This window comes from Nycticebus coucang, chromosome 13 (assembly GCF_027406575.1).
Source record: "Nycticebus coucang isolate mNycCou1 chromosome 13, mNycCou1.pri, whole genome shotgun sequence".
NCBI classification, from domain to species: Eukaryota; Metazoa; Chordata; class Mammalia; order Primates; family Lorisidae; genus Nycticebus; species Nycticebus coucang.
The window spans coordinates 22,442,829-22,470,783 of NC_069792.1; the positions used below are offsets into that span (position 1 = coordinate 22,442,829).

Here is a 27,955-nt window from a genome sequence, read left to right on the forward strand (position 1 = left end):
CTTCCCAGCCTCTACTCTCTATATTTATGACATCAATATTTTTAGCTCACACCTATGAATGAAAACATGTCCTTTGTGTCAAAGAGCTACTTATTGAGAGAGTAGGAGCAGCTCCTTCCTAAATTTAGGGTTAAATGAAAAAAGTAGGTGGAAAGTCCTATCACAGGATCTGGCCTACAAAAAGAGGCTCAACTAATTTTTTTTTTTTCTAATGTTGGTTGTTTATTTCCCTTCTACCTCACTAAGTGTGAAAGGGAAGCCCAAATAAAATTGTAGAATTTTTAAAGCTTATCTACACATACGTGCACATATCCATATTTAATATGATTTATATATTATTGTTACAAGAAGACTTTATTTCTCACTGGGATCTGACAGTGATATCATCTAATATAAGGTCTCAACGTTTTACAAAATAAACCAATAAGTCATTCTTATTATGTAAAAATGTGACTCTGAAAATGTTAGATTAATTAATTGTAATGGCATTCACAATATGCAGTTGGGATAATCAGTGTTTATTCTTTGTTAGTACATTCATATATGATTAAAGTTAACTTTAGAAATAATATATTTTCTGTGAAAGTGCAGAAATTGTTCAATAAATCCAGTAAACATATATTTCACGATGAGAGGCTAAAAACTATTATCAAAAAAGACCAGTTGATCTCCTGGGTTTTTTGGAGATTTACAGTTGAAATGTTGTTAGGATGTAACAAAAAGAGAAGAAAGATGGTGGCAGCCGTGCGACAGGATTTGGCCCAGCTCATGAATTCGAGTGGCTCTCATAAAGATCTGGCTGGAAAGTATCGTCAGATCCTGGAAAAAGCTATTCAACTATCCAGAGCAGATCAACTAGAAGCTTTGAAAGCTTTTGTGGAAGCAATGGTAAATGAAAATGTCAGTCTCGTGATCTCTCGACAGTTGCTCACTGATTTCTGCACACATCTCCCTAACCTGCCTGATAGTACAGCCAAAGAAATTTATCACTTCACCTTGGAAAAGATCCAGCCTAGAGTCATTTCATTTGAGGAACAGGTTGCTTCCATAAGACAGCATCTTGCATCCATATATGAAAAAGAAGAAGATTGGAGAAATGCAGCCCAAGTGTTGGTGGGAATTCCTTGGGAAACAGGACAAAAACAGTACAATGTAGATTATAAGCTGGAGACTTATCTGAAGATTGCTGGGCTATATTTGGAAGATGATGATCCAGTCCAGGCAGAGGCTTATATAAATCGAGCATCATTGCTTCAGAATGAATCAACCAATGAACAATTACAGATACATTATAAGATATGCTCTGCACGTGTTCTTGATTATAGAAGAAAATTCATTGAAGTTGCACAAAGGTATAATGAGCTCTCTTATAAGACAATAGTCCACGAGAGTGAAAGACTAGAGGCCTTAAAACATGCTTTGCACTGTACCATCTTAGCATCAGCAGGACAGCAGCGTTCTCGGATGCTAGCTACTCTTTTTAAGGATGAAAGGTGCCAGCAACTTGCTGCTTATGGGATCCTAGAAAAAATGTACCTAGACAGGATCATCAGAGGAAATCAGCTTCAAGAATTTGCTGCCATGCTGATGCCGCACCAGAAAGCAATTACAGCTGATGGTTCCAGCATCTTGGACAGAGCTGTTTTTGAACACAATTTGTTGTCTGCAAGCAAATTCTATAATAATATTACCTTTGAAGAACTTGGAGCTCTTTTAGAGATCCCGGCAGCTAAGGCAGAAAAGATAGCATCTCAAACGATAACAGAAGGACGTATGAATGGATTTATTGACCAGATTGATGGAATAGTTCATTTTGAAACACGAGAAGCCCTGCCGACATGGGACAAGCAGATCCAATCCCTTTGTTTCCAAGTGAATAATCTTATGGAGAAAATCAGTCAAACAGCACCAGAATGGACAGCACAAGCCATGGAAGCCCAGATGGCTCAGTGAATCCTTGCAGAACTTCTGTGCACACTACGTTTTTTCCCCATGTTGTGCAGATTTATTTCGCTCTCTCTCCAAAGCGTTTGCGCCATATATTTCAATCCCTTTTATGCTGGACTCCATTTGAGGAAGACATTATCAAAGCAGGAAGTACAAGCATTTAAAATATCTAGTTCCCATATATGCAGGGTCTCTGCGTATTAAGCTGTCTCAGATGTTTTGAAAGCTTTTTCTTTAAACAGAGTAGGTAAGATATCTGTGGCTAAAAAGTTTGGGATTTGTGATAACTTTGTAGTCATATAAAACTTAAGTGCTTTGTGCCTCTCCAAATGTGGTTATTCTAATAAATGGAGAAATGAGCCAAGTTAAAAAAAAAAAAAAGATGTAATAAAAAAAAAGCCAAATGTAAATCACTTAATGAAATTAATGAAATTTACCTCTTGCCTTGTAACCTAGGGTGGATGATGCTGATTATGGGTGCTAGCGTGGAAATGTCTGGGTTTTACAGGTAGACACATGCAGCCATACAAGTAAGAATAATTGTAACTTGATCTGGATGGAATTTCACATTGAAAGAAGTAATTTATTGCATGTTTGACATATTAGATCTGATAAATGAAAAGTATTCCAGAAAAAAAAAATCTTAGTACCTTCCATAAGATTCTTTTAGATGGATATTTCATGCTGTTTTGATTTTGAACAGATTGGTTTTTTTCCTCGGGTCCTTGTCAAGAAAACTCTCCATCACACTAAATGTGAAATTACATATTTTAAAGTTAATTAAAGGGGAACTTTCTCTGGGTCAAAGACTGAAACTTATTTATGTAAATGCAAATTATATTATTGACTGTGGAAAAGAGTGAATTTTGTCAAAATTCTTTTTCCAAATGAACTCAGCTTGTGGAGTTTGACATGAATTCTTTTCTGTAATGTTAGAGTGTCTTCCTGAGCACAGGAAGTGTTTTCCTGGGCACAGTTGTCATTTATGGGAAAGAAGGCTTTCTAGGGGCTCAGGGAAAACTTTCGGGCCCCCAGTCTCTCAGCCATTCAACTGCCACAGCCTCTTGTATTTGTTGTTCTAGATCTTTCCATCAATTTCAGCAATTAATCCAGCAGGGTAACCACGTTCCTCGTTGCTCTATTAGAAATCTGTCCAACCTCTTCCTCTTACCAGCTCCCACATCCAATTGATCAGAAATTTCTTCCAAATTCTGCCCTTTTCCACCCTTCTTGCCTTTCCTTGATGCCTCTGAGCACCACACCTCAGCTCCTAGGTGGGTAGAAGGCTGCTCCTATCTGCTCTCTCCCTCATCCCCTCAGCCACTGCTATCACATCTCTTTTGTTCCAGCCATGCTACATTCTCAGCTTTCCAGAACATTCTTGCCCTTTCACAACTCCATGACCTTCTCTTTCTGCTGATACTTTTCTTCCGTTGAGGCTAGAAAAAGCCTACTCCCCAGTCAATATTCATCTCAAATGTCACCACTTCTATGAAGCCTTCCCTGACCTTCTCTTGTGTGCTTTAACAGCACGTCTATTACAGTGCGTACTGTGATTTGGTAAAATTATTCTTTAACCACACTCCCCTCGCACCCGCTAGACCAAGCTGCTGGAGAGCAGAGATGAGATGATCTCCTACTCATCTGCTCACTGGTAGGGCTGCATTATGCATCGCTGTGCCAGGCACACAGTCTACCTGGCATACAGCAGGTACTCAGTACGTGTTTGGTAAATAATGGTTCAAAGTCTGTTGAGCCAGACTCTAACATTTAGGAGTAAAAAAACATCAATCCTCTACCTCCAAAAATGTTTATTAGGTGCATTTCTCTGGGATTGGAGGTATCATGTAGCAAAGTGACACTGGGAATGTTTTGAGACTGTGGTGGTGCAGAGGAGAGGACGTAAGGGACTGAGGAGGCCACATTTCATCTACTCAATGTGATAACTGAAAGAAAGAGGAAGAAGAAGAGAGAGCGGGGATATCTCTGGACACTTGGATCATTTAAATGACTATTCTTTGGAGAAAAGCACGTCTAAAAATTAATTGAAGTGAAATTTACATGGCATAAAAATAACCACTGTAAAGTGAAAACTTTACTGGAATTGAATACATTCACAATCTTGCAATGATAATGTTTTAGAGCTAGATAAATACATATTTTAAATCCTGCCCCCCATCACTTTTTCAGACAGTATCTGCTATGATTTGGAATACTTGGAATATTTGAATCTCTAAATCTCATGTTGAATTTTGATCCCCAGTGTTGGACATGGGGCCCAATGGGAGGTGTTTGGGTCATGGGGGCCAATTCTTCATGAATGGTTTAGAGTGATCTTCTTGATAATGAGTGAATTCTGGATTGATTAGTTCTCATGAGAGTTGCTCACAAGAGCCGGTTGTTTAAAAAGAGCCTGGTACCTCTCCCTCTTCCTCTTACCTCCTCCTTCATCATGTGATCTCTGCACATCCCAGCTCCTCTGGTGGGCACAACCTGCAGGCCTCACCAGAAGCAGATTCTGGTACCATGCTTCTTGTGCAGCCTGCAAAACCATGAGCCAAATAACCCTCTTTTGTTTACGAATGACCCAGCCTCATATATTTATTTATAGCTACATAAACAGACGAAGCTGTTGTCCCTTCAGCAATTGAATACACTTCCTGTCTATCCTTTCTCTCAGTCTGGAAAGACATGGAAAGCCTAGGTGTCAGAAGTTTGTCCAAAAGGCTGAGTGGTCTGAATTCTACCTAATTCTTCTGTAATTGTGTGTGATGCTAAGAGAAGGGTTAGAAACACAGATCAGATGGGTGCCATTAGGCCCAGACTGAAACCCACATTTCTGCTTTGAAGCGTGGGACAAGAAATGCATTTATTGTGTCTCTTCTATGTTCAATTTGAGATGAGAGATGACACACAAGAATAGTTTCTGTATTTCAGGGAGGGGCAAGGAGCACACTTAGGGGAATGTGTATGTGGGGTGGGGGAGGTAGGTGAGTATAAATTGTCAATTAGATACAGATCAGTGTGCTATCTTCATGATAGTAGTATATGTCCGTAAGTCTTGAGATTTGTAAATGCGTAGAGTCATAATTCTGTTCTATAATTGTTAAAAACATTCAATGCAATGCAAGGCAGAGAGCAACACTGGCTAGGACAACTATACAGCCAAATCTCTCCTTCTGTCAAAATACCTGAAATGTGATTAGAATAATGAAAGAACATATTTCTCTACAAAATATTGATACCATGTGACCATGGATCAGTATTACATTATAGTTCAATTATACATAATGAATGTAATAAATGATGTAAGAGAATGTACATCCAATCTAAAAATCACAACTAACAGCCTGTGCTAATATATTTTAATATTTTACTTTCTTACATTTGTTTCTTTGAGACAGAGTGTTGCTCTTTCACATGGGCTAGAGTGTTATGGCATCAGCCTAGCTCACGGCAACCTCAAACTCTAGATAGAGGTCAAGCAACCCTTCTGCTTCCATCTCCTGAGTTGCTGGGACTACAGGTATGCACCATTATTCCCAGATACGTTTTCTATTTTTTGTAGAGATGGGGTCTCAGGCTGGTCTCGATCTCCTGGCCTCAAACGATCCTCCCGCCTCATTCTCCCAAAGTGTAAAGATTACAGGCAAAGGCCACTGCACCTGGCCTTTTTTTAATTTTAATTTTTTTTCTCTCAGAATGTCTACTTTTATATTTTGCTTTTTTACTTTGTTTTTTGGTTATATTTCTTACCAAAGAAATGTATTTATTTACATTTTTAGAATTAACTGGGGTTAAGTATTACGAGGCAGGGAAATACCTCTGAAACCTCATGACCATCTTATCACCAAAGTATGATTATCTTCACATTGTCCACAAATGTTTGGTTCAGTGTAAATTCAAATGACAAAAGAGAATAGGGTTCCACCACCCCCGGAGACAACACCCCATGGCATTGGAACTAATAGGCTGTCGGGAGATTTGTCCTGATACTTCAACTGTGGTTTCCTTCTAATAACACGGTTGCCTGCTCATTTTAAGGCATGACTTAATAGATGCTATGAAATCAAATCACATCTTCTAGCTCCTGTGAGAATCCAGTGCTTCTGAGTATTAACTTTATTTTCTTAGTGACATCAGTTTGTTTTAACCTTTCCATCTATTGTAAGAGGGGACACAAATTAGGCTTTACTTAATGTATTAAGAATTTCTCATGGGCAGAATTTTGATGAAATAATCTTTGAAAATAACTCCCTACCCCCGGCCAAAAAGATCTCCTGCACACTCTGTAGCATAATTAAGTTTTTCCTTCAGTATCTCTTCTGACACCCTTCTGGGGGCAAGAAAAGGGAAAGAAGAGATCTTCTGGGTGACCTGGGAACAGAAGCGAACTCCCAGGGGTGAAACATAGCTGCTGGGTGTACCAATTCTCAATCTTCCAGTTTCCTTGACTCTTCCACCCCTCTGACTCCCACACCTGCAAGGTCACCTGCTCCAAGGAGCAATTTATAAAGTTGCAGCTCATAATGTGGTTGCAGTTCCAGAACTGACATGAAATTAAATCAGTCTTGAGTGCTGTCGGATACCAAGGCAACCTTGCTGGTTTGCTGAGCCCTTAAAGACTCCTAATAAATCTTGGAAAGGTAGCATTCCACCAGTGACTGCCCAGTTTCTCCCCTCACAAAACGACCTTGAAATGGAAACAAAGGAGTTTTCTTCGAGTCCATATTTCATACCACTGAGAAAGAGGCGTACATAGAAGCCACATTCCTAAGCCCCCTTTCCAAGTCTGGGGCAAGCGCTTGGTGAGACGAAGTTAAATGAGCCCTTAACTTACTCCTCCACGTTCCAAAGGGCTGGGCACACGGATGAAGCATCCATGAAAAGTTGACTCTGCCCACATTTTTCGTTTATTGTCTTCAGGAGCAGAAGGTCTATGAGCCTGTAAACATGTCTCTGCTACAAATATGTGACTAATGCCTCAGTTTCCCAGAGCACATGCAGCTCACTGGTGGAGGTTCCTCACATAGTGGCTGGGAAGGCGTCAGGAGCAGACGCTACCAGATGTAACACTGAGTTATACCCAGTGGTGACTCTCTTTTTTCAATATTTTAAAATTTAATATTAAATTGCTAAATCCACCTAAAATCTCTGAGCACAGAGTTGGCTTTTGGGTCTCCACTTGGTTCCACATGCTGTGTACAATGTTTTTATAGGTATTAGCACTTAATTTTTCCCAACCTCTTGGAGTAAAGTATTCTTATGATCTGCTGTAAGGGTTAATTTACATGCCACTGGGCCGCCATGGTAATCATGGTACACAGTGTTTGGTCAAACACTGGTCTGGATATTGCCATGAAGGCATGCTTTAGAGGTGATCAACACCTAAGTTGGTAGACTTTGAGTAAAGCAGGTTACTCACCATAATAATGTGCGTGGGCCTCATCAGCCAACTGAAGACCTTCAGAGAAAAAGACCACAGTCCCCTGAGGAAGACGAATTCTTTCTCCAAAATGCCTTGGATTCCAGCTGCAACAGCAGCGCCACTCAGGGTCTCCAGCCTGCAGGCCTACCCAGACTTCCCAGACCCCACAATTGTATGAGCCAATTCCTTAAAATAAATTTCTCTGTCTCCCTCCCTCACATATCTGTATCTGTCTGTCTATCTATCTATCTACCATCTCTTCTTTGTTCTGTTTTGTCTGGAGAACCCTGCCTAATACACCCTCATTTCACAAATGCTGAAACAAGAACTCAGAGACATAAAACAATTTTCCAAAGGTCGTGCAGCAGCTAGTCAGTGTCAGGGCCGAGCACAGCCTGCTCTTCTTTTCTGCACCATCCTCCTTCTAGTCAAGCTGAGCCGGCTTTCCTCCCAGCCTGCGGCCAACGACCACGTGAGAAGCATGTGAAGAGTTGGTTGTGTTTAATCCTGTCATCAGTTTTATTGAAAAGCTTTTCACTGTAGCCCATGTGAGAGAAAACGATTTGCTCAGGATGAATGTGGCCACCAATGTGTTATTTCCCTTAATCTAAACAGAGCCTCAGGCACACTTCATTGATCATGCCTGTAAGCTGAAAGGTCCTCTTAATGCCGGCCAGCAAATATTAGGTTTCTCAGGCAGCCTTGTGCTGTCAACCACATTTCCTGATCCACTCTGATTAGATATATAAACAGCCTCAGTAAAACAGACCCTGAGCTTTGCTGTTAAAAATATGAGATAAGGCTTCCATAAAGATTCATCAACAGCAGAGGTGCTGTCTAAGTTACATGTGAACCCTCCAAGCACATACTTTCATTTTTTGGTGTTGTAAGAGAGTCAGTGGGCAAACAAGCATGATTTATAATCATGTTTCAATAGCAGCTGATGCCCTGACTGAGGGAGACCTCGGGGAGAAGAAAGAGTTAAAATAAAGGAGCAGTTCACAAAGCAGTCCCTCACGTTAATGGCCCAGCCCAGGACTGACATTACTCAAGGTTACCTAGTCATTTTATATCTACTAAGAAGTGTCACTCTGTCGCTGCCAAGGGCAGGGAAGAGGCAGGCTGATGCCTGCAAAGTGCAAAAACCTATGAAGGCCAAGAACTCCCCTGAAATCCAAATGAACGGGTCAATTAAGAAAAGGAAGCAACCAAAATGAAATGTTTTGTACCCTTCAGCCATCATGCATGTTTCAGATACTCCGTGTACCTCGTAAACATAAGCAAGGCAGGAAAAGATTTATTATAGATGCATGAACTTCATTGGTGCGTGTTTCAAAACCCTCTTTTAACATTTTCTTGAAGGATGAAGTAGATGATCTAAATAATTTTTCCATTTCCAATTTATTTGAATGAAAACGTATACCTCTTCCACATAATTTTTGGTATTTGTTTTCTAAAAGGAAAAAATGAGTTACCAATATCAGTTTTAAAGAGGAAAAAGTTAAGTGAGACTAAAAGGATTATGGAAAATTGCTTGGTGGGGAAATGTAAAATGTTGATACATGGAGATTTTAGTATTAATACATTAATTAATATATTAATATTTTAGGGTATGTTTATATCTCTACATATGATTTCTAAAAGACATTTTGCTCACTTTAAAGAGCTGATTACTCCCATTTTAAATGTCATTTACAGTGATTCTAAATTAATCATACAATTTCTAATCAATACTAGAAGTAATTGCTAACATTTATTGAGCATTCGTTATGTACCAAACACTATTCTAAACATTTTATAGAAATTGGCCCTGAGCAAGTCTCAGGACTTCTTTGGGATGCTATCTAGCTTTTGCCTCCCCAAGCATTCTATAATGAGGAGGTTGACAGCTTCTCCCAAGGAAGACTCAGAGCAGAAGTTGAGGCAAGCATTTGCTGACCCCATTTCTAAATCTGAAAATGTCCAGGCATGGAGAGCCTTAAAGAAATTTCTCACCTTTGATTCAAATTGACTCACCTGACACATAATTGGACCAGACACACATGTTGGAAAGGACAGAGTGCACTTAGCTTTTCATCTGTAGAACAAACATCCCCACATAATTTTAAAAGTTCTCACATCAGTTTCCCACATTTTCTTAGGAAAGGAATTTTATATTATAAACATGGTACTCAGGGCCTGTACTGTACCTATAAGTTACTTCCTTCATTTTTCTCTTAATTCCCAAGTACACAATGCTGAGTTCAACAGATCTAGCCATTTATTGTTTAAAGCTCTGAAGTATTAATCTGTAAGATCAGGGAGCATCACCATCTACAGTGTGCCACCTGGTACAAGGCAGAGTGTATGCTTTGCTTGCGATTTCCTGTTTATTCAAGGTAAAGGATCGTCTTGTACCACAGCCTAGAGTCAGATGGAAGCCGTTTGCACCCGTGAGAGCTGCAGTTAGGAAAACCCCCTCTGTTTGTTAAACAAGCCGTGTTTATGCTGAGCTCTGCAGGGCTTAGCCCTGTCCACCTCCTTCAGCATGTTTATGCTCCATGGCTCCATTTACATATTTCTTCCCAAGTTGATCCTGTGATTGCAGCTGCACACGTTGTAATTTCTTCCTGCTATAATTTAACATTTTTTCCTTAGAGATCATGTCCAGCTACTGCTACCATACAACACTGCTAGATCAGTTTCTCCTGCCCTTCACTGTCTATTGATTACCCGGAAACATCTGAATAAGCATGAAGTTGTCAATGCTAGCTTTATAAAAAGAAAATGAGACAATTCTCTTCACCCCCACGTTTAGGAAATATGATTCATTTCACCAAACCTAGGTTTAGTTAAATTGAAAGAAGTATCAGTCTCTGCAGCTAAAGTGTGAGCAACTCGATTGATGAGGCTGAGCCCCACAGCACTTTCCTGCTCTCGTCATCATTAGCAACCTTAGGAGGCCCGCATGGTGCTCCCTGACTACATAAAAGTGGCCTTGTGCCCTACTTCTTAGTACAGTGTGGTTTTTTTTTCCTTTTATTAAGTCATATATACCTAGATCATGAATACATTTATGTGTTTGTGGGATTCAATGTGTTGATTTTTTGTACAAATTGGAGTGCTTACATCCAGAACACAACTGTGATTGTTGATTAAGCCCTTTGCCTTCAAAGTAAATACCCCCAAAATGGTCATTTAAAAAAATTTCTGACTAATCTTCCTATTTGCAAATATGATGCTGACTAATCTTCCTATTTTAAGATGTGACGTGGAGTGGATGTTCAGAAATGCAAAGTAAGGAGGTTTAAGAATTAGCAAAGGTCCCTTACTGAGAAATAGACCCAGCATGAAGGGGTAACATGGTAGGTAGCTAGAACACATTCTGAGAGTATCTTATAATCTTATGACTAATTCTATGAATAAGGTCATGCACCAAAACCAGACATAAGCAGGTCAGGTCTTCTAGAAATTCTAGAAAACAGTTAAGTCATGACCCTTCACATTTTCTTTTCTTTTTTTTGTTTTTCTTTGATACAGAGACTCAAACTGTCACCCTGGGTAGAGTGCAGTAGCGTCACAGCTCACAGCAACCTCCAACTGGGGCTCAAGCGATCTTCTTGCCTCCGTTTTTCTATTTTTAGTAGAGACTGGGACTTTTTGCTCAGGCTGGTCTCGAACTTGTGAGCTCAAGCGATCCACGCGCCTGGGCGTCCCAGAGTGCTAGGATAACAGGCGTGAGCCACTAGGCCTGGCCCACTCTTCACATTTTCTGTTTCTGTGGTTCACTTTTTTACTCTAGTTGGGTATTAGAGATTTTTAGTGAGTACCCCCTGCTCAATTATACTCCTAAATAGAGGGAAGAGTAGGAAGCAAGTGACATCTGCACCAATGGTGGACAAGGATGTATGTTCCTATGGGCCACATGAAGACCCTACAGAAGGGAGCATGCGCTCCTTGTCTTGTAAAGAGCTCTTCCAAGAGGACTCCAGCCAGGTATGAGACAACTTATGCCAAAAAAGGCTGGATATGTAATACTGAATATAAAAGCTAAGAGACGGGGAGGCAAAAGTGACCAGCAGAGGAAACAGTCCACACCAGGAAACTGTGGTTGGAGGGTCTCAACAGCAAACTCTGAGAAACTCACAGAAGAAGGAGGAGGAGAAGGAGGAGAAGGAGAAAGAGAAAGAAGAAAGAAGAAAGAAGAAGAACTCTGACAGAGTCAGATTTGGGTGTCTGCCATGACCAAAGGGTGCCAATGTTTCATGAGGGCTGCCCTGCTCCTTCCAGAGGATAGACAGAGCCAGAGACACCATACTGAGTGTGGACGGAGGGACTGATAGGGAAGGAGAACAGGGGCAGGTTATGACTCATCATCCTCTGTCTTCTAAGCCAGAGGCAAGCCCGGCTAGGAGAGGGACAGCATGTTAAATTAGGTGTGAATTCTTGGTTCTCCCACTGAACTAATTGCCTAAAAGAGACCAGAGAGAAAAAAGTCCACTAAATGATTTTCAGGGTTAAACTAAAAAAGAATAAAAATTGCTTTCTGTTTATGTGTATAATTTGCCAAGTATTCAATACCATATCAGGTACATTACAACTTAGAGATCTGTAAACTAAATGAAAATAACACATTCTACATTTACATTGTCATTACGAACTGAACAGAAGTTCAATGGAAAAAATTAAATTCCTTAAAGAAGGAAACTATGGGCTTCTGTTCAGAGACGGCCCAAAGTTGTCCCAGCTCTTTCCTATCTTGGTTTTCTCTCCAATAAAGGGTTGGTTTCCTGGGTATAATATTCCTGCTTATTATGTTTCCTTTAATGTATCCCATAATGATGAGACATGTTACTGCCCACTTTCTTCTCCAGGCGTATTGAGGGGATAGCCTGCCTTGCTGCCCCTGAGCCTTTTTAAGGACACATTAACAGATGGGACAGTAGCCACAGGAAGACAATCAAGGTGTAGAGAGATCTAGATAGAACCTTTCATTCAATTATATGTTGGGAGAAATGAACATGTATATAGAGAGGAGGAAAAAAATTAAAGAATAGAACACATACTAATAAACTTGCAATTCATAAAACTAAGAAAAGAAAAATTTTGCACAGACCTAGAAGGCTAGCTAGGGCAGAGTTTATAGAAAACGGGCATAATGTTAAAATCTGGAGCACCTTTCCAAGACTTAACATGTGAACGTGACTGGGTGGCCTTCTCTCAGGAATATGTTAGAAGAGATATTGAATTGGGTATAAGAAAACAAAAGTGGATGAAACTGTTACTATACTAGTTAATTCATTTGGTGATAGTACTTGGGATCCCAGGGACACTGGATCTAGTCTAGAGCAGCCTGGGGGTCTCTGTTTATTGTCGTCCTGACTACCAGCCCTTTCTTTCTGGCTCTCAGAGAGGCTGGGCCTGATTTCTCCTCAGACCAGCTTCCACCCTGGGTCTAAACAGGGCAGGGCTGCTGAGCATAGATGATGAATAAACTGTGTTCAGTGAGTCACTAAAAGATTTTGCCTTCCTGTGTGCTGTCAGATACTGAACAAGAAGAAAATGGACTTATTTTATCTTCCCGTTTTGAAAGTCTAGTCTTTCAATCATGAACTTTTTAGCACCTTCTACTCTTAAGCAAACTCTCTTTCAGATAACTGAAGATGTCTGTGTGATCACTTACTGAGCCCATGCTCTTGCGGAGACAAGGACTTCAGGGCCTCTGGCTGGGCCATCGGTCAGGCAAGTTCTTTCTCTATGCCCATGTGCTGCTGCTTCTTAAAGACAACAAATATTTGTTGAATGAGCGAAATCAGTCAGCCAAGAAAGATTAATTTTGTTTTATTATTATTTTGGGGAAATGACATTTTTGTTGCATTTATAAGAGTAATGGGATGAAGATATGTTTTAAAGTAATGTTTTATTAGTTAATTAGAGGGATTAATCCTGTGGTCATTATAACTCACAGCAATGAACTGTTTGCTTTTGGGTTCTGTAGAACTGAAATCAGTTGAAGTTTCATGTAGAGAAAAAGGCCAAAGTAGAGTTGCAACAGAACTGGCAGAGGCTGAACAGAGGAGAACTTCATTAACATCCATTATTGCAGAAAACCAGAGGTTACTTACAGATAACTGACTGTATCAGTGTGATCATTTACTGTGCCCAGACTCTTCCTGAAACAAGGACTTCAGGGCCTCTGCCTGTGCCACTGTATTACAACAATGCTTGGCACACACACATGCCACGCTCAGTAAATGTCAGGCCAATGATGATGACGATAATCATCATCATCCCTGATGATAACAAGATAATTTTAAGTGGTATTCAGACCAGACAAATGTCAACTGACACATTGACGAAGTTATTTCATTTTTAGTTTGATTTTAGTTATTCTGATGATCTCAAGAGGAATGTTGCCGGTGTATCTTATACAACTATTGATGTTTAGTCTTTGAACAGACCTCAAGCTCAGAGCTGGAATTTCATAGACTTGTCTTGTTTTTGTTCCATGTACATTTGTGATCACTTTCTATTTATTTCAAACTATATTGATTTTTTGTTAATGAGAGGGTTTAAAGTTTCCTTTGAGATAACGTTTATTCATATATATAAAGCAAGTCAATTTAAAGAAAATGTGTGAAAAACAATAAAGAACATGTGAAGTTATTGATAGGAGAGGAGATATATAGATCAGGCAAAAACCCTGATGGTAGAAAAGTTATGTCTGAGTTTGCCAAAGTTCTCCAAGGCATTTACTTGATCCATAGTCCAAATGATTCTGCTCAAGAGAGATGTTAGGCCACATGTGGGTGCCTACCATCACTACCAGGCCACCTGATGTGATTAGCATAGGTAGCCTAGGAAGTAACCGCTCCTAGATAGGATTGCCAATAGAGACAAGAAAGCAACGCCTACCAATGGTCACAATGCCTAATGCCACATGCCTCTGTTCCCTTCCCTTCTACTTTAACCTATGTACCCTGCTTGGCAGTCAGGTGCCACAGGAGATACTTATGTCCCAATCATAAACCCTAAATTGTTAACAACAGGGGCACTGGGGGAAAGGCTGGTTTGTGACATTGGTTGGTTGATTTCAGTGGCCTAAGTATAGCCTATAACCCCCTTAGCTAATTTTAAGTACGGTTGTGTCCAATAGTAGGTTGGCAAAATTCTTGAAGATTTTGCCATCATCTCTGGGGAGCCGTACCAGCAGGCTCCAGGAACTACTAAGCTATGGGTGTGCAACCCTTTTTTTTTTTCTCTCTGTCACACATCGGAAGAGTAGGAATTGTCCTGGACATATTGAATATAGTTAGTATTAGTTTTATATATTCAATATGTCCAGGACAATTCTTATTCTTCCTCAGGTTAAAGATCCCTGTAAGTACAGTATTTGATTATGTAATTGCCCCCACACCACTGGTTTTTCTTCTAAACTTTAAGCTCCTTGAGGGAAGAAACTATGTCTGCCTTATTCACTGTGGTAACTAATGCAGTCCTGACACCTGGCAGATACCCTGTAAATACTTCTTGGCTGGTTGAATAAGTGAATGATCTGAGATTTAAAAGGAATGCCTACCGCAGACTTAAATCCTGCAGACTTCTTAGGCCTAGGAAAGCTTTTTGGTTGTTTTTGTTTTGTTGGGGGGCTTTTTGGGGGAGGGAGCATTCTTTTCTTATTTTGAGGAGCAGAGCAGTGATTCCACAATTTCAAAGATCAAAGGTATATACCTAGGTAACCCCTAGAGGAGAGAGGGATGGGAGGAAGTAGGGCAGGGTTGGCCAGGTCAGGGCCTTTTGTTCAAGTATTCTGCCTCATGCAGCCCTCCCCACATGCCACTAAGAACAAGCCTGGAGCCACCAACTCTCCTGTATCCATCTGAAAACTCTCAGTGCTGACACCTTGTTCTCACAGAGTTTGGCAACGATCATTCCTGCACCACCTCCTGTGAGGTGAGTGCTTGGGCTCTGGGAAGGTGGGCTGGGAGGACGCAGTGCAGGGACCTGGGCAAGTGACCCAGTGGCAGAGTAGCACAGGAGCGTAGGCAGGTGGAGGAGCCTGGATGCTGCTTGGCCAGCCTGGTCTCTGGGCTCCTTCATGCATCCTTCCCTATGGCTACTAGTAGCCTCTGACATTGGCAGTGACTGATAGAGATGTGAGCAGCTTCACAGACATCAGAATTGGGGACTGACTTCCCCCTTTAAGTTTAGAACGGGTGACATCCCTTTCCTCCTGGAGGCAGGGACCTTCACAGAGCTACACCTACTATTTGGGGGTGGGGAGGGATGCTGCTTGCTTCTGGGGCTGGAAGGGAACATGTCCTTCTTCTCGTCCTTATCTATCTTGCCACCTGTGCCTACTGCGGTGTGCAGAGAGCCAGCAGGGGACCTCTGTCTCATCTCGCTGGGCTTTAAAGCCACAGAGGCGGGCCATGAGAGAGGAAATGACCCTGGGCAGGGCGTTTCCCCAGCCCCTTTGCCAGCCTGGAAAGGACCTGATTCTCCATTTAGCACCGTGGGGCTAGGGGTTTAATTAGTGATGACACTGTGTCCTGCGGTCTATTCCAAATGCTGTCACCTCCGGCAAATTGCTGAAGCTGTCTGGACCCTCCTTTCTTCATCTGAGAATTGGACCATGTAACTATGAATGCACCTTTTTAACTTTGACCTTCCAAGATCCTAAAATTCTTCTTCCTGAGGATGTAAAAATGTCACACACTTTCTTTCCTCAGGAATATTATATAGCTTTAGAGGACAAGACTAATACATAGAAAATGATTCTAGCATCCTTGTTTCACACCTGGCAAAAAAGTAAATAAAAACTAATAAAATTTACATTTTCATTTGAAAGCTTCAGCATTAAGAGCCCTCTGTGTGCAAAACATTTGACTACAAATTGATGATAACAACAACTAGATAAATAAAAGGAAAAACTATGGGACCTCTCTTTACATAGCTTACAAATATGCAAATATATAAATGTCAGCAATCATACATAACACAAGGCAGCAACAAAAGGAAGTATAGAGAAATTGAACATGGTGGAGAAAATTGAGATAAAAGTTACTTTTGCCCTTAGATAAATGAAAAAATAATGACATATTTTATTTGGATCATAACTAAAACTGTGAAAAGAAGCAAGAGTGGATTAGATGATTTTTTTTTTCTCTCTCTCTAGCAAGACTGGGGACAGCCCAAATATGCCATTATTAATGAATCCCAGGGGCTATTTTCAAATAATTGTCATTCAGTGCCATCTAGTGTTAACCAGATGAATGGATTTTGTTCCCCATGTTATTTTGCTTTCCTGAATTCCTTTTCCAGCCCTACACATTCAGATTAAAGTGGGGGCATGCAGACTGTCTCTCCTACACATTTACTCTGGTGCTCTGAGGTCTTGAAACCCAGGTGTTTTCCTTCCTACCCAGGCACAACCTGTGACTCAGGGTCTCAGCTCAATCTCTGCTCATCTTCCCAGGACTGCCAGCCTTGGCACCAGCCTTCTGTCCATGGCCTTTTCCTTCAGACACTGTAATCTCAGTTTCTGAGCAGAAAGTTTGTAGCAGAAGGAAAAAGTCTACAACTCACAAATAAATTGGAGAGATGATTAATGACCTCTTCATTTTTGCAAGTGAGTTTAAATAGCTTCTTAACTTTGAATTAAAGAAATACTTGAGTTCTAAAGGTTCTGAAATATTTTCCAGAAGTTGACTTAAAGCTATGTGGGAAAACATCAAGTTGCTTTCATGTTTGCCTCATAACTGCAGTAAACACGTTTCTGGGCATACACAGATAGCTGTTGTTTCTAATGTCTCCAACTAGAGACTCCAATTGAGTTGCTCATGTAAAACTTCCATAGTTTTATATGAAATGTATAGTAGGTTTAGTGAACTTCTTAAACTTCCATACTAACTAAAAATAAAATAAAAGAAAATAATTTATTCATAATGATCAAGTTTAAATAATCCACATTCATAAAACGCTCAGAATAAGAATTCTGTCAGGTTTAATTTTGAACAATTTGCATAATCCCTTAATAACAATGTAACCAAAATAGAGCAAATTCACAGTCAGATTTTGTAAGAGATAAAAATAGCTATTGATGTGTTTCTGGATCTTCAAAGAAGATTGAATCAACTTCTGCTTTCAACGTATAGAGATAGGAAAACTAACCCAGCATTTGGTGGAAATACATTTCATATTGTTAATGGAAGATGTGGGGCAGGAAAATTCCTTCTTCTGTTCACTGTTCTTCCAAATTTAAGCTTCTTGAGAAAGCAATTTTATGCTTTCCTGAAGATGGAGATTTTCCTCTGCTGTGATTTGCATGTTTGTCCTTAAAAACTTATGTGTAAATTTAATTGCCCTTCTAAGAGTGTTAAGAGGTGGAACCTTTAAGAGGTGATTAGGCCATGAAGGGTGGTGCCATTGTAAAAGGGACTGTTTGTCATCCTCTTGCCCTCTCTCTCACCATCTCATTTCCCATGTGATGACATAGCATAAAAGGCTATTACCAAATCCTGGCATTTTGATATTAGACCTCTCAGTTTCCAGAACTGTGAGAAATAAATTTCTCTTTATTATGAAATACCCATTCTGTGGTATTCATTGTAGCATCACAAAACAGATGAAGACATCATCTAAACACTCTGTTACAGCCATTATGCTAGTCAGGGCTCCCCAGAGAAATGGGGAGTATGTACAATAGAGTGTGGTAGAAATTTCTCCCCAGAGAAATGGGGAGTATGTACAATAGAGTGTACATAGAGTGATTAAAAAAATGCATACCCATTTTAAGAAAAGAAAAACTGTATTAAATTTGTAATACTCAAGTCATATTTGACTTCTGCAACTACAAGAGGTGCTCAACATGACATATTCATATTTTGTTATTGATATATATTGACTATTACAATTTTAGTCCTTTTTCCCCTTTCTTAAAATGTGTATACTTTTTGGCACAGTCTGTACATAGACACATAAAAAGAGACTTATTAGGAGAAATTGGTTCATGCAATTATAAAGGCTAAGAAGTCCAGAGATCTGCCTTCTGCAAGCTGCGAGGGCAGGAAAGCCAGTGCAGCAGATCTTGTCTGAACCCAAAGGCCCAAGAACCAGTGGAGCAAATGGTGTAAGTCCTGGCCCTAGTGGGAAGATCCAATAAGTGAAGGGGGCAATGTCTGAAGGCAAGAGAAGATGCATGCCCTATCTTAAGCAGAGAGCACATTTACTAACTTTTCGTTCTATTCAGGCCTTCAACAGATTAGATCATGCCCACACACTTTGGTAGGGGTGAACATCTTTATTCAGTCTACCAATTGAAATGCTAATCTTTTCAGGAAACACCATCCCAGACATACCTAGAAATAATATTTTACTAGCAATCTGGGAATTCTTTAGTCCAGTCAAGTTACATACCAGCTCAAGAGCCAATTGCTAAATTTTCAGGAATTATTGAAGTATCTATGTCTTTCTCTCTTATCTTTTCCTTTTGGAATTGATTCCTGAGGTTATTAGAGGAGGAGAAACATTACTAGATAGTCCTTTTTTGGTTAAACATTGTGGTGGCCATGGACCAGCAGCTATTGAATTCAACAAGTGAGCAGAATGTCAGAGGAGAAGAGATAGAACGCTCCAGAAGTGAAAATATGTTTAATAGACTGTGGAATCTATTAACACACAGTGAGGCAAGGTGGCCTTCTTTAATTAAATAGCTGCAGGAACACCATACTTCCAAAGTTCACTGTACAAGAAGTTCTGCTGGTAGGAAAGGAGGGGATAATAGACTACACAGTATCAAATCTGCAATTAGAGTAACTACCACTACTTTTGTGACATTGGCCTCAGATGGTCTCTGTCCATCCTTCAAAACACTTACCTGGAATGGACATCAGAATTATCTTTGTATTATCCTTGATATATTGAATGTTATCAAAATGTCTTACTTTCAATATTTCCTTTATTTTGGGGTAAAGAAAAATGTTATTGGGGGCCAGATCAGGTAAGTAGGGAGGGTGTGTCAATACAGTTATTTGTTTTCTGGCTAAAACTCCTTCATAGACAGTGCCATGTAAGCTGGTGCATTGTTGTGATATAAGAGCCACACCTTTCTCATGCCAAGATTTTCAGTTAAGATTTTCCTGTTTCTCTATCAATGTTTACTTGGTCTGCTATGCTTCTCCCAGTCAGCTGATGATTTTGACCCACAATTTGACAAATTTTTTGCCATGTTTTTGTCAGTTCTGCTCATTACTGGACAACTTGACCTCTCTTTATTAGTGACATTTTCTCTCCCCTCAGAAAAACATTTAATCCACTTACACACTATTGTTTTCTCCCTGGCATTATCCCCATTAAGTTGAGCTAACATAGCCCCGATTTCCCTTTCATTCAGTGGAGGTCTAGGTGGGCGGGCTAAACAGCCCCTCAATTGGCATATGAACTAATGTAACTTCATTTTTATCATTAAAACCCAGATAAGAGGACATAAAACGCCAGGCCCAGCCCTGGCTCAATTGTTTTCTCTTTCCACCCACAAACTCAAATTCCATGGGCTATGAATTTTTAAAAAATCTTTAATATTGAAAATGGGATACTAATGTTAGAATTTGAATAGAAATATGGAGCGAGATAAAAAGAGGTTAACCTGAGTCAGGTGAGGAGGTAAATGTTATAAAATGTAATGAACTATTTCAAACCTTCCTAAACCCTCCTATTTCATAAAGACCCATCTTCCTGGCCTAAGTCAAGGCCCTGCTGTAGCCTGGCAACCTAATTTTAGCACCTGTGTTATTCCAGTAGTTCCTAGTCTCTGCTGGGACCTTGTCCCTAGCAGACCCTTCTCTCCTGGTTCCTTGGCAGCACTGTTTTAATAAACTTTGTGGGTCATACAATGCCTAAGTGTGGAGCTGGGATTAAGCTAATGGAGGTATGATAAGACTCTCCCACGATATTTCTGCCAATGATTCACTTCTGCCAGTTACAGCCTGACTTACTTTGATAATTTATTGAAAACAAAAAAGTTAATAACTCATGACTTCCCAATAGATCAGCCTTTGTCAGTGTAAAGCAATAATTTTGCTTAACTTTGTATTTTTCCCTCGTGTTTTGAGGGAAACACTGTTCAAATTTTTATACAGGGTATTTATTTGCTCATATTTCTATAAATAGTTTAGATTATTCTATATCAATTAAGTTTATTAACTCAAATGTAGAGTATTTTGTCTTTTATTAAAGTTTAGATTGTTGTCAGAATTGATAGATTTTATTTTATTTGTGTAATCTTGTGTTTTTTTTAATTGGGGGGGGTCCATGTTTTCCTTGATTTAATTCATTTAGCTTATTGCCTTTTTTGTTTCTTTCCATTATTTTGTATTTGTGTTGACCAGTATTTATTCTATTCAAACTGTGTTCTTGGTTACCTGAAAATTTTTAAGAGACATTATCTACCCTGCAGTTTCTTTAGTTTCAAATGTCTGTTATGAAATGGAATCTTAAACTCTGATTTGAATAGAATTGACTTCTTGCTAAGAAAAATGAATAATTTTGTGTTCTTACCTTCCTCTGTTCTTACCTTCCTCTGTTGATCCCCCATAACTATGGAATGCAAACTGTTTGACTTGTTAAATAGTTGTCAATGATTAGTACTGAAGGTATAATACAAAGCAACTAGTCTGGTCTTTGACATGTGAGCAGTGGTAATTAATGAATGGGTTAGTCATTTTCCAATAAACATCTGCCTGTGAATCCTGTGTCATCAGACATTCATGCTACTGACTCCCTGATTAGTAACCTTTGTTGATTAGTAGGTTTTCGTAGGTGTCTCTTGTTCCAAATTTGGAGTTTGGGCATGGTTAGTTGAATATCAGTTTTAAAATATAAAACAACTATCCAGTTCCCAATAGGGCCTTAGGAAACATTCCTTTCTTCATGTTTCAGCCCAGTGTTTTATTGCTCTTGTCTCGGTTATCTAGTGGAATTGTCACACATGTCAAATAGTACATTTGTCATCAGTATCATTATGATGATAAATGAAACAAAAAAGGTGTTTTCTTCCATTACCCTATATCCTAAAATAGCCAAAATACATACACATGGCACAGATAAACAGGGAGTTTGCATTTTTCTAACTTGTTTTAAAAGTACAGCACAGACAGGTGAAATCCACCTGGGAATTCCGTGGATCACAGGTGTTGGCGGCGGTGCAGAATTGAAACCTGTCTAGAGCTGGATGACTCCCCCGAAGATTTACATGGAAGCTTGGAGATGTATTTTTGTTTGGGTTACTTTAAATCTTATCCTTTGAAGGTTATGATAGTTGCTTAGTGACTAAATGTTTTTTTTTTTTTTTTTTTTTAAATCAGGGATACATTTCTTGTTTGTTTGTCTTGCCTTAAATCTTCTCCTTTGAAGGGTATGATAGTTGCTTAGTGACCAAGTGTTGTTTTTTTTTTAATCAATGATGCATTTGTTGTTTAATTTGAAAGCATCTGATACTTCTTGTCTTAATCCAAATTTTTTTTTACTCTAATTTCTTTATATATATTTAATTGTACAGTACCAGCCTATAAACATTATACTGTATTTGTGCCCTCCAGATGCAACTGTCTTCTTGAAGTAAAGGCAGAAAACAAAAACTTCTCCGGGACGTATTTAATAAAAATATCGAAATTAAACGCCAGGCTGCAAAGATAATAAAGAGCCCTTTCCTTCAATTTACAATATGTAATTGAGGATTAGACAGATTATGTAATCATAATCAAGCCAAATAAAGTAAATGCCCCAAGAAAGGTACAAAATGCTATGTGAGGAAGAAGTCATGTTATGTTTGTGGTGGTGAGACTATGAAAGGCTTTGTGAAGAAGGTGTCATCTTTAGATGGACACTGAGGAAAAGGCTGGGCATTGAGGCGTAAGGAACCAGCAGCCTCGGGGTCAGATGAGGCCTTCTGGATACATGAGTGCAGCCTTTTGACTGAATCCAAATTTACAGAACAAATCCTTTTAGTAAAATAATTTGTTCCGTAAAGTTTGGATTTGGTTGAGGGGCTGCACTGGGGGATCTGGAGGGCTACATGTGGCCTTGAGGCTGCAGGGTCCCTACACACCTGAACAAATGAAAGCCCTGTGTACGCAACACTAACTGCACTACTACACTATGAAGGCTTATGATGATTTGATTATAGAGAATGAATAAACAGCTCTAAGAGATAGTAAGTGAAAGTCCAAGATCATATGGAATAAGAGACCTAAATTCTACAGCTCTAGTCTTCCAATTCAGTTAAGACAGAGAAGAGGGCATAAGAGGAAACACTCCTGACTTCAGTCCTGTCTCCTACCTGAATGCTGAGCTCTCCCACTTCCAAAGGGTCACAGCCGAGGTTAAAAGCCAACGTGGCAGGCACGAGCGCCAGTTCGTCAGCCAGGTGCTCTCTCAGCTGCCCAGAGCCAGGTCCCAGCCTCTCAGAGAGGTCCCAGGGAGGTTCTAGGACCTGCACTGTGACCAAGTGTGGCTGAGAAGTATTTGATGGCTCCCCGGCCCGGGCCACCCATACCCATTCTCCCTGGAAGAGGCCAAGGCCACGAAGACAACTCCGACTCATTGCCAGTGAATCTCCAGTTCCTCCCAGAACTCCTTGGAGTCGCCGGACTGTGCCAGAAACCGCAAAAGAGGACACCATGGGTGGAGGTGGGAGCCTGCTGCGGTCCCCACTCTCCGAGCACTGTCTGGTCCGCACAGGTAGCTCAGTCACAGCCAGCCGAGTTCCTGGACCCAGCAGCCCTTGCAACGCCGGCCGCGTCTCCAGGACCCGCGGTCCAGGCACTGGCAGGGCCTCTCCGCGCCTCACCAGCAGCTGCCCGACTCGGGGTCCGAGCGCTGGCCCCGGCGAGGCGCCGAGCAGCGCCCAGCACAGCGCCGGGGGCCGCCGCACTGGCCGCGCCCGCACCCACGCACCGAACCCAGAGCCAGGAGCCGCCGCAGTGCGCGGCTAACAGCAGCTCCGGGGGCCCGGGACCTTGCTCCTCGGTCTCCGCGCCCGGCCCATCTAGGGCCGCCACTAGCAGCGCGGGCCCTGCTGGGCTCTCCCCTGCAGGCGGCAGGGCCAGCACCATGCCCAGCTCCGCCGCCGGCCACGGGCCCCCAGGCGGCAGCAGCACTGCCAACGGGATGTCTCGGTCGGAAAAGGTTCCAGAAGCCGCAGGACAGCCAACGCCATGTTGACGGGAGACCAACGAGGCAGGTCTTAATCCAAATTTTTAAATTGCACACATAAGACTGTATATGAGCACATCTCCAGTGGATAGTCCTAGCTTGCTTTACGCATATGATTTGCGTAATTAACATTATATTCTGTCATTTTAAATATACTGTTTGCCCATCTTCTCTTCCCCCTTCCTCCTGTTCGATGTCTGCTGAATTTTACTTTCATATGTGCACTTGAGTGTCGATCAATTAGTTCCAATATAATAGCAAGTACATGTTTTTTTTTTTCCATTGATATATTTTTTTTTTCCATTGATATATTTCACTTAGAATGGTCTCCAGTTCCATCTCGGTTGTTACAAACCATTTTTTTAATGGCTGAGTAGTACTCCATGATATACATATGCCATGTTTTATTAAGCTACTCATGAATTGATAGGCACTCAGGTTAATTCCACATTTTTGCAATTGTGAATTGTGCTACAGATACCATATTGTATTCATCCACTCATGAATTGATGGGCACTTGGGTTAATTCTACCTTTTTGCAATTGTGACTTGTGCTGCAATAAACATTGGAGTGCATGTGTCTTTTTGATAAAAGGGCTTCTTTTCCTTTGGGTAGATACCAGTCGTGGGATTACTGGATCAAATGGCTACTTTTAGTTCTTTGAAATATCCCCATCCTATTTTCCATAGAGTTTTTACTAGCTCACAATTGCACCAACAGTGTACACATTGTAAGTGTTGCTTTTTCTCCACCTCTGCACCAGAATCTGTTGTTTGGGGACTTTTTGATAAAAACCATTCTCCCTTCTCCCTGGAATCAGGCAATATCGCATTGTGGTTTTGATTTGATTAGAGATGGTGGGCATTTTTTTCATTATGTTTATTGACCATTAGTTTATCTTCTTTTGAAAAATTATTGTTCATGTCTTTGCTCACTTTTTCATGGGGTTGTTTGATTTTTTTTTTCTTGCTGATTTGCTTGAGTGCCTTATGTATTCTGGTTCTTAGCCATTACTGTGGTCCCTAGCCCTAGTCTGTGGCTCCTTAGAAACTTGGCCTCATAGCAGAACCACCCGAGCTTTACCTCCTTTCCCATCCCTGCTGTCTATAAAAAAATTGTCTTCCATGAAACTGGTCCCTGGTGCCAAAACATTCGGGGATCACAGATTTATCAGATATAGCATGCAAATATTTTCTCTCATTCTATAGGTTGTGTGTTCATTCTATAAGTTGTTTCCTTGGCTGTGCAGAAGCTTTTAAATTTAATCAAGTCCCATTTATTAATTTGTGTTGTTGCTATGATTGCCTTTGGGGTCTCCCTCATTAATTCTTTGGCTAGGCGGATATCTAGAAAAGTTTTTCCAACATTTTCTTCCAAAATTCTTATAGTCTCATGCCTTAGGTTTAAGTGTGTTATCCATCTTGAATTAACTTTTATGAGTGGTGAGAGGCAAAGATTTTGTTTCAATCTTCTACATATGGCTATCCAATTTCCCCAGCCTTATTTATTGAATAGGGCTTTTTCCTGGTGTATTCTTGGTTATTGCCCCTTTATCATGAATTTCTAGGCATTCTGTTTTAATGAAAATAAGAAAGATCTTTGCATTAAGGTACATAAAACCTTGTTTCTAGGCCACATGTTCTCTTGGACCACAAATGCAAAAATGTCTGCTTTTCTGTATTACACATTATCATTCAGTACTCTGCTGATTTATATGAACATATGTTTGAGAAGGTGTGTGATAGCAGGAAGGCAGGGGCCACCAAGCTGTCCATCTCTAGAACTGATAAATCCAGTGTAGTGGGTGCACACAGTGAACTATCAAATATCAAAATTAGGTGGATGTATGATATCACAGTTGTCTTATGAACATAATGTCCAGTAGAAATAAGAAACAGAAATAAATATAAAAGAAATAAGAAATAAATCAAAATAAGATCCATAGCATAACAACGACTGTATAAATAAAACTCACTCAAAACAACACTGTTCACAACAGAAGAACACATACACAGCCAATGTCATGTTAATTACAGTGACATCCCCAGGGAGTACTGAGGGGATAAATGTGGGAATCAGGATAAAGGGTAGAATAAAATAAAATAAGAGAAGGCCCTTGAAAAGATCAATGATGAGATACGTGATAATTTGCACTAGATGTCAAGAGAAAAAAAGGAATATGTGATGGAGGAATGTTTTGCAAATCTCAAAAAATTAAATGCAACACAAAGGCTCACACAATAATGACTGTGGAACACTACACAGGTCTTCAATTTATTATGATCTTTGGCAAACAAAAAATACAGAAATAACATATTATCTATAGTAACATTCATGCCTATCATAAAGTCCACTAATTTGACCTTAACTATAAAGTTCAAAGTGACACCAGGTGTACTGGAAGCAGCAATCAGAGCGGGGCTGATCATCATGGTAGGGACAGAAGAGTGCAGAGGGTGCCACCCGCAGGTTCTTCCAACACAAGGACACTTTCTAACTGGCTACATTCAATCTAATACTTGAGACTATTATCTAAGGCATTACTAATACTTGAGATGATTTTTCTAAGGCATCACACATTGTATGATATAATTATCAAGCAGGAATTCAGTATTGGCATTTGAATTCTAGCTTAATAGTTATTACCCATTACCATTAAAATGTGTGCTCTAGCAAATTAGTTTTCTACCCATTTAAAAAATGAGATGACCTCTCATTAAAGTGAACATATCTGTAAGGATATTCCCAATGTATAATGATTGACAGAAAACATGAAAAGAGAGGAAATAGTTTAACTTTTACATAGAATGCAAGAGCCACAATTTCACATGTAGTAAAACCAGTCTGATTTCTGTTTCTTTCTCACTCTTTTCAAATTAGAAATTAGACCCAGCAGGTCATACGAACTCTCCATCAGAAGCCCCATTAAAGATCTTGCTAACTAATGCTCAGGCTGCTGTGTTTTTGCCTTGACTGCTCTTAACACAGAATTCCATTTGCTGCGCCTCTGTTCCAACTGCTCTTTCTTAAACTTATCTTGAAAAGAACAATGGGTATCTTCATCCTCTGTCTCAGAGATGATCTCCATTTTCTGAATGATGAGTTTAATGAGCTCATGCTGTTTTTCCAGAAGAAAAGTGAGATCCTTCAGCCTAAAAGAACATACATATTTCGTTATTATCTTTTCAATTGCTCCCCCAAGTGCAGGCAGGCATAGGTGTAGCAGTGTTCTTTATCAGATTAATTGTGTTGACATATATAGCCTTGTGGTAGTCATAGCCCTTCCAAGGAATACTTATTTTGAAGTTTAAGTGACATTCTAAAGTTACACTGTTACTTTAAGGCTAGTTTACTTTTTTCCCCCATTTACAAACAAGAAACTACTGTACAGAAAGGTGAAGTATCTTACTCAGGGTCACAGAGTTAGTAAGTATCTAGTTGAATAGGGGTTTAAACTCCAATAAACTAACCCTAACCACCACTTAGTTACTCCAGAGATCCTCAGATGCTTTTAGAGCTTTGCTGTATGAACTCTGATGACTCATGAACAATGCAGCTTATGTTACTACCATAAGAGAAAAGAAATCAGCATTTAAATTTTCTTTCATTTATCACTGGAAGGAAAACTGGTCAGCAATGGCAAATAAGTTGCTGGGTCCAAAAAATGTCTCACGATTCTCAATACACTAACTACATCAGTCCAATAAATATGGCTCCATATACGAAATAAACACCAATATACATTACCACCTTAGAACATGCATTATTATTTAAGAGCTTTAAATCTCTCAAATGCAGATGGAAGGAAAAAATACATACCTGTATTTCTGCTTTAATATTTCCATTTCCAAAGACGTATCAGCATTTGGTATTTCTTGTCTTGTTTCTTGGTTGCAAAATAAATAGCAAAACAAATGCTGTAAGATAAAGCAAAATAGTTACTTGTGTTGAATTCAATTCAGAAGTTATTTCTTGAGCATAAGCCAAACTTCAATCAGGCTCACTAGCACAAATATTCATAAAGCACAGCTGTGGCCCTCAGAGAACCCCCCCCCAGTTTGGTATGAGAAACATACATGCGAAGTGCTATAAAATGAAGTCATACATTCAAATATAGCATTAACATTAAACATTAAAAAAGTACAAATACATTTAAAATGTACAAGAAACATTAAAAATGTATAAATAAAATAGGAGTAAAAGGGGGTGATTGTTTAGGAAGGAGATTAACTGAGTCATTTTATAAATTACCATGAAAAATGCCCATCCCAGGAGGTGGTAAAATTTGTTGCTATTTTTCTCCAGCTGCTCGGTCCCACTTATTAAGCACAACTGAACCAAGCAACAAAATTTCACAAGGAGGAATTTCTGAATTGTTATTTTAATAA

The 27,955-nt window shown here is 39.9% G+C and overlaps 2 protein-coding genes across 3 annotated transcripts in view; one reads left to right on the forward strand and one right to left on the reverse strand.

Moving 5' to 3' along the window:
* Positions 1 to 732: 732 nt before the first annotated feature.
* Positions 733 to 1,959, forward strand: LOC128563794 (COP9 signalosome complex subunit 4-like). Of its 2 annotated transcripts, XM_053559264.1 has the most exons (2): positions 733 to 1,734; positions 1,808 to 1,951. In XM_053559264.1, exons 1-2 carry the CDS (start codon positions 733 to 735, stop codon positions 1,874 to 1,876), a joined length of 1,071 nt encoding a protein of 356 aa, XP_053415239.1. In that variant the 3' UTR covers positions 1,877 to 1,951. The 2 variants fall into 2 exon arrangements, with proteins under 2 accessions (XP_053415239.1, XP_053415238.1); XM_053559263.1 differs by having other exon boundaries at positions 733 to 1,959.
* Positions 1,960 to 25,849: 23,890 nt separating this feature from the next.
* The window catches only part of TRPA1 (transient receptor potential cation channel subfamily A member 1), a 72,117-nt gene continuing 70,011 nt past the window's right edge, over positions 25,850 to 27,955 (reverse strand). The window contains exons 27-28 of the mRNA XM_053559025.1: positions 27,387 to 27,484; positions 25,850 to 26,719 (exon numbers count right to left, since the gene is read on the reverse strand). Coding sequence (XP_053415000.1) covers positions 26,509 to 26,719; positions 27,387 to 27,484 — 309 coding nt within the window. The 3' untranslated portion in view covers positions 25,850 to 26,508. The remainder of the gene's footprint in view (positions 26,720 to 27,386; positions 27,485 to 27,955) is intronic.

Coding starts and splice junctions, on each gene's coding strand:
- LOC128563794 (XM_053559263.1), top strand. CDS start 733: ATGGTGGCAGCCGTGCGACAGGATTTGGCCCAGCTCATGAATTCGAGT.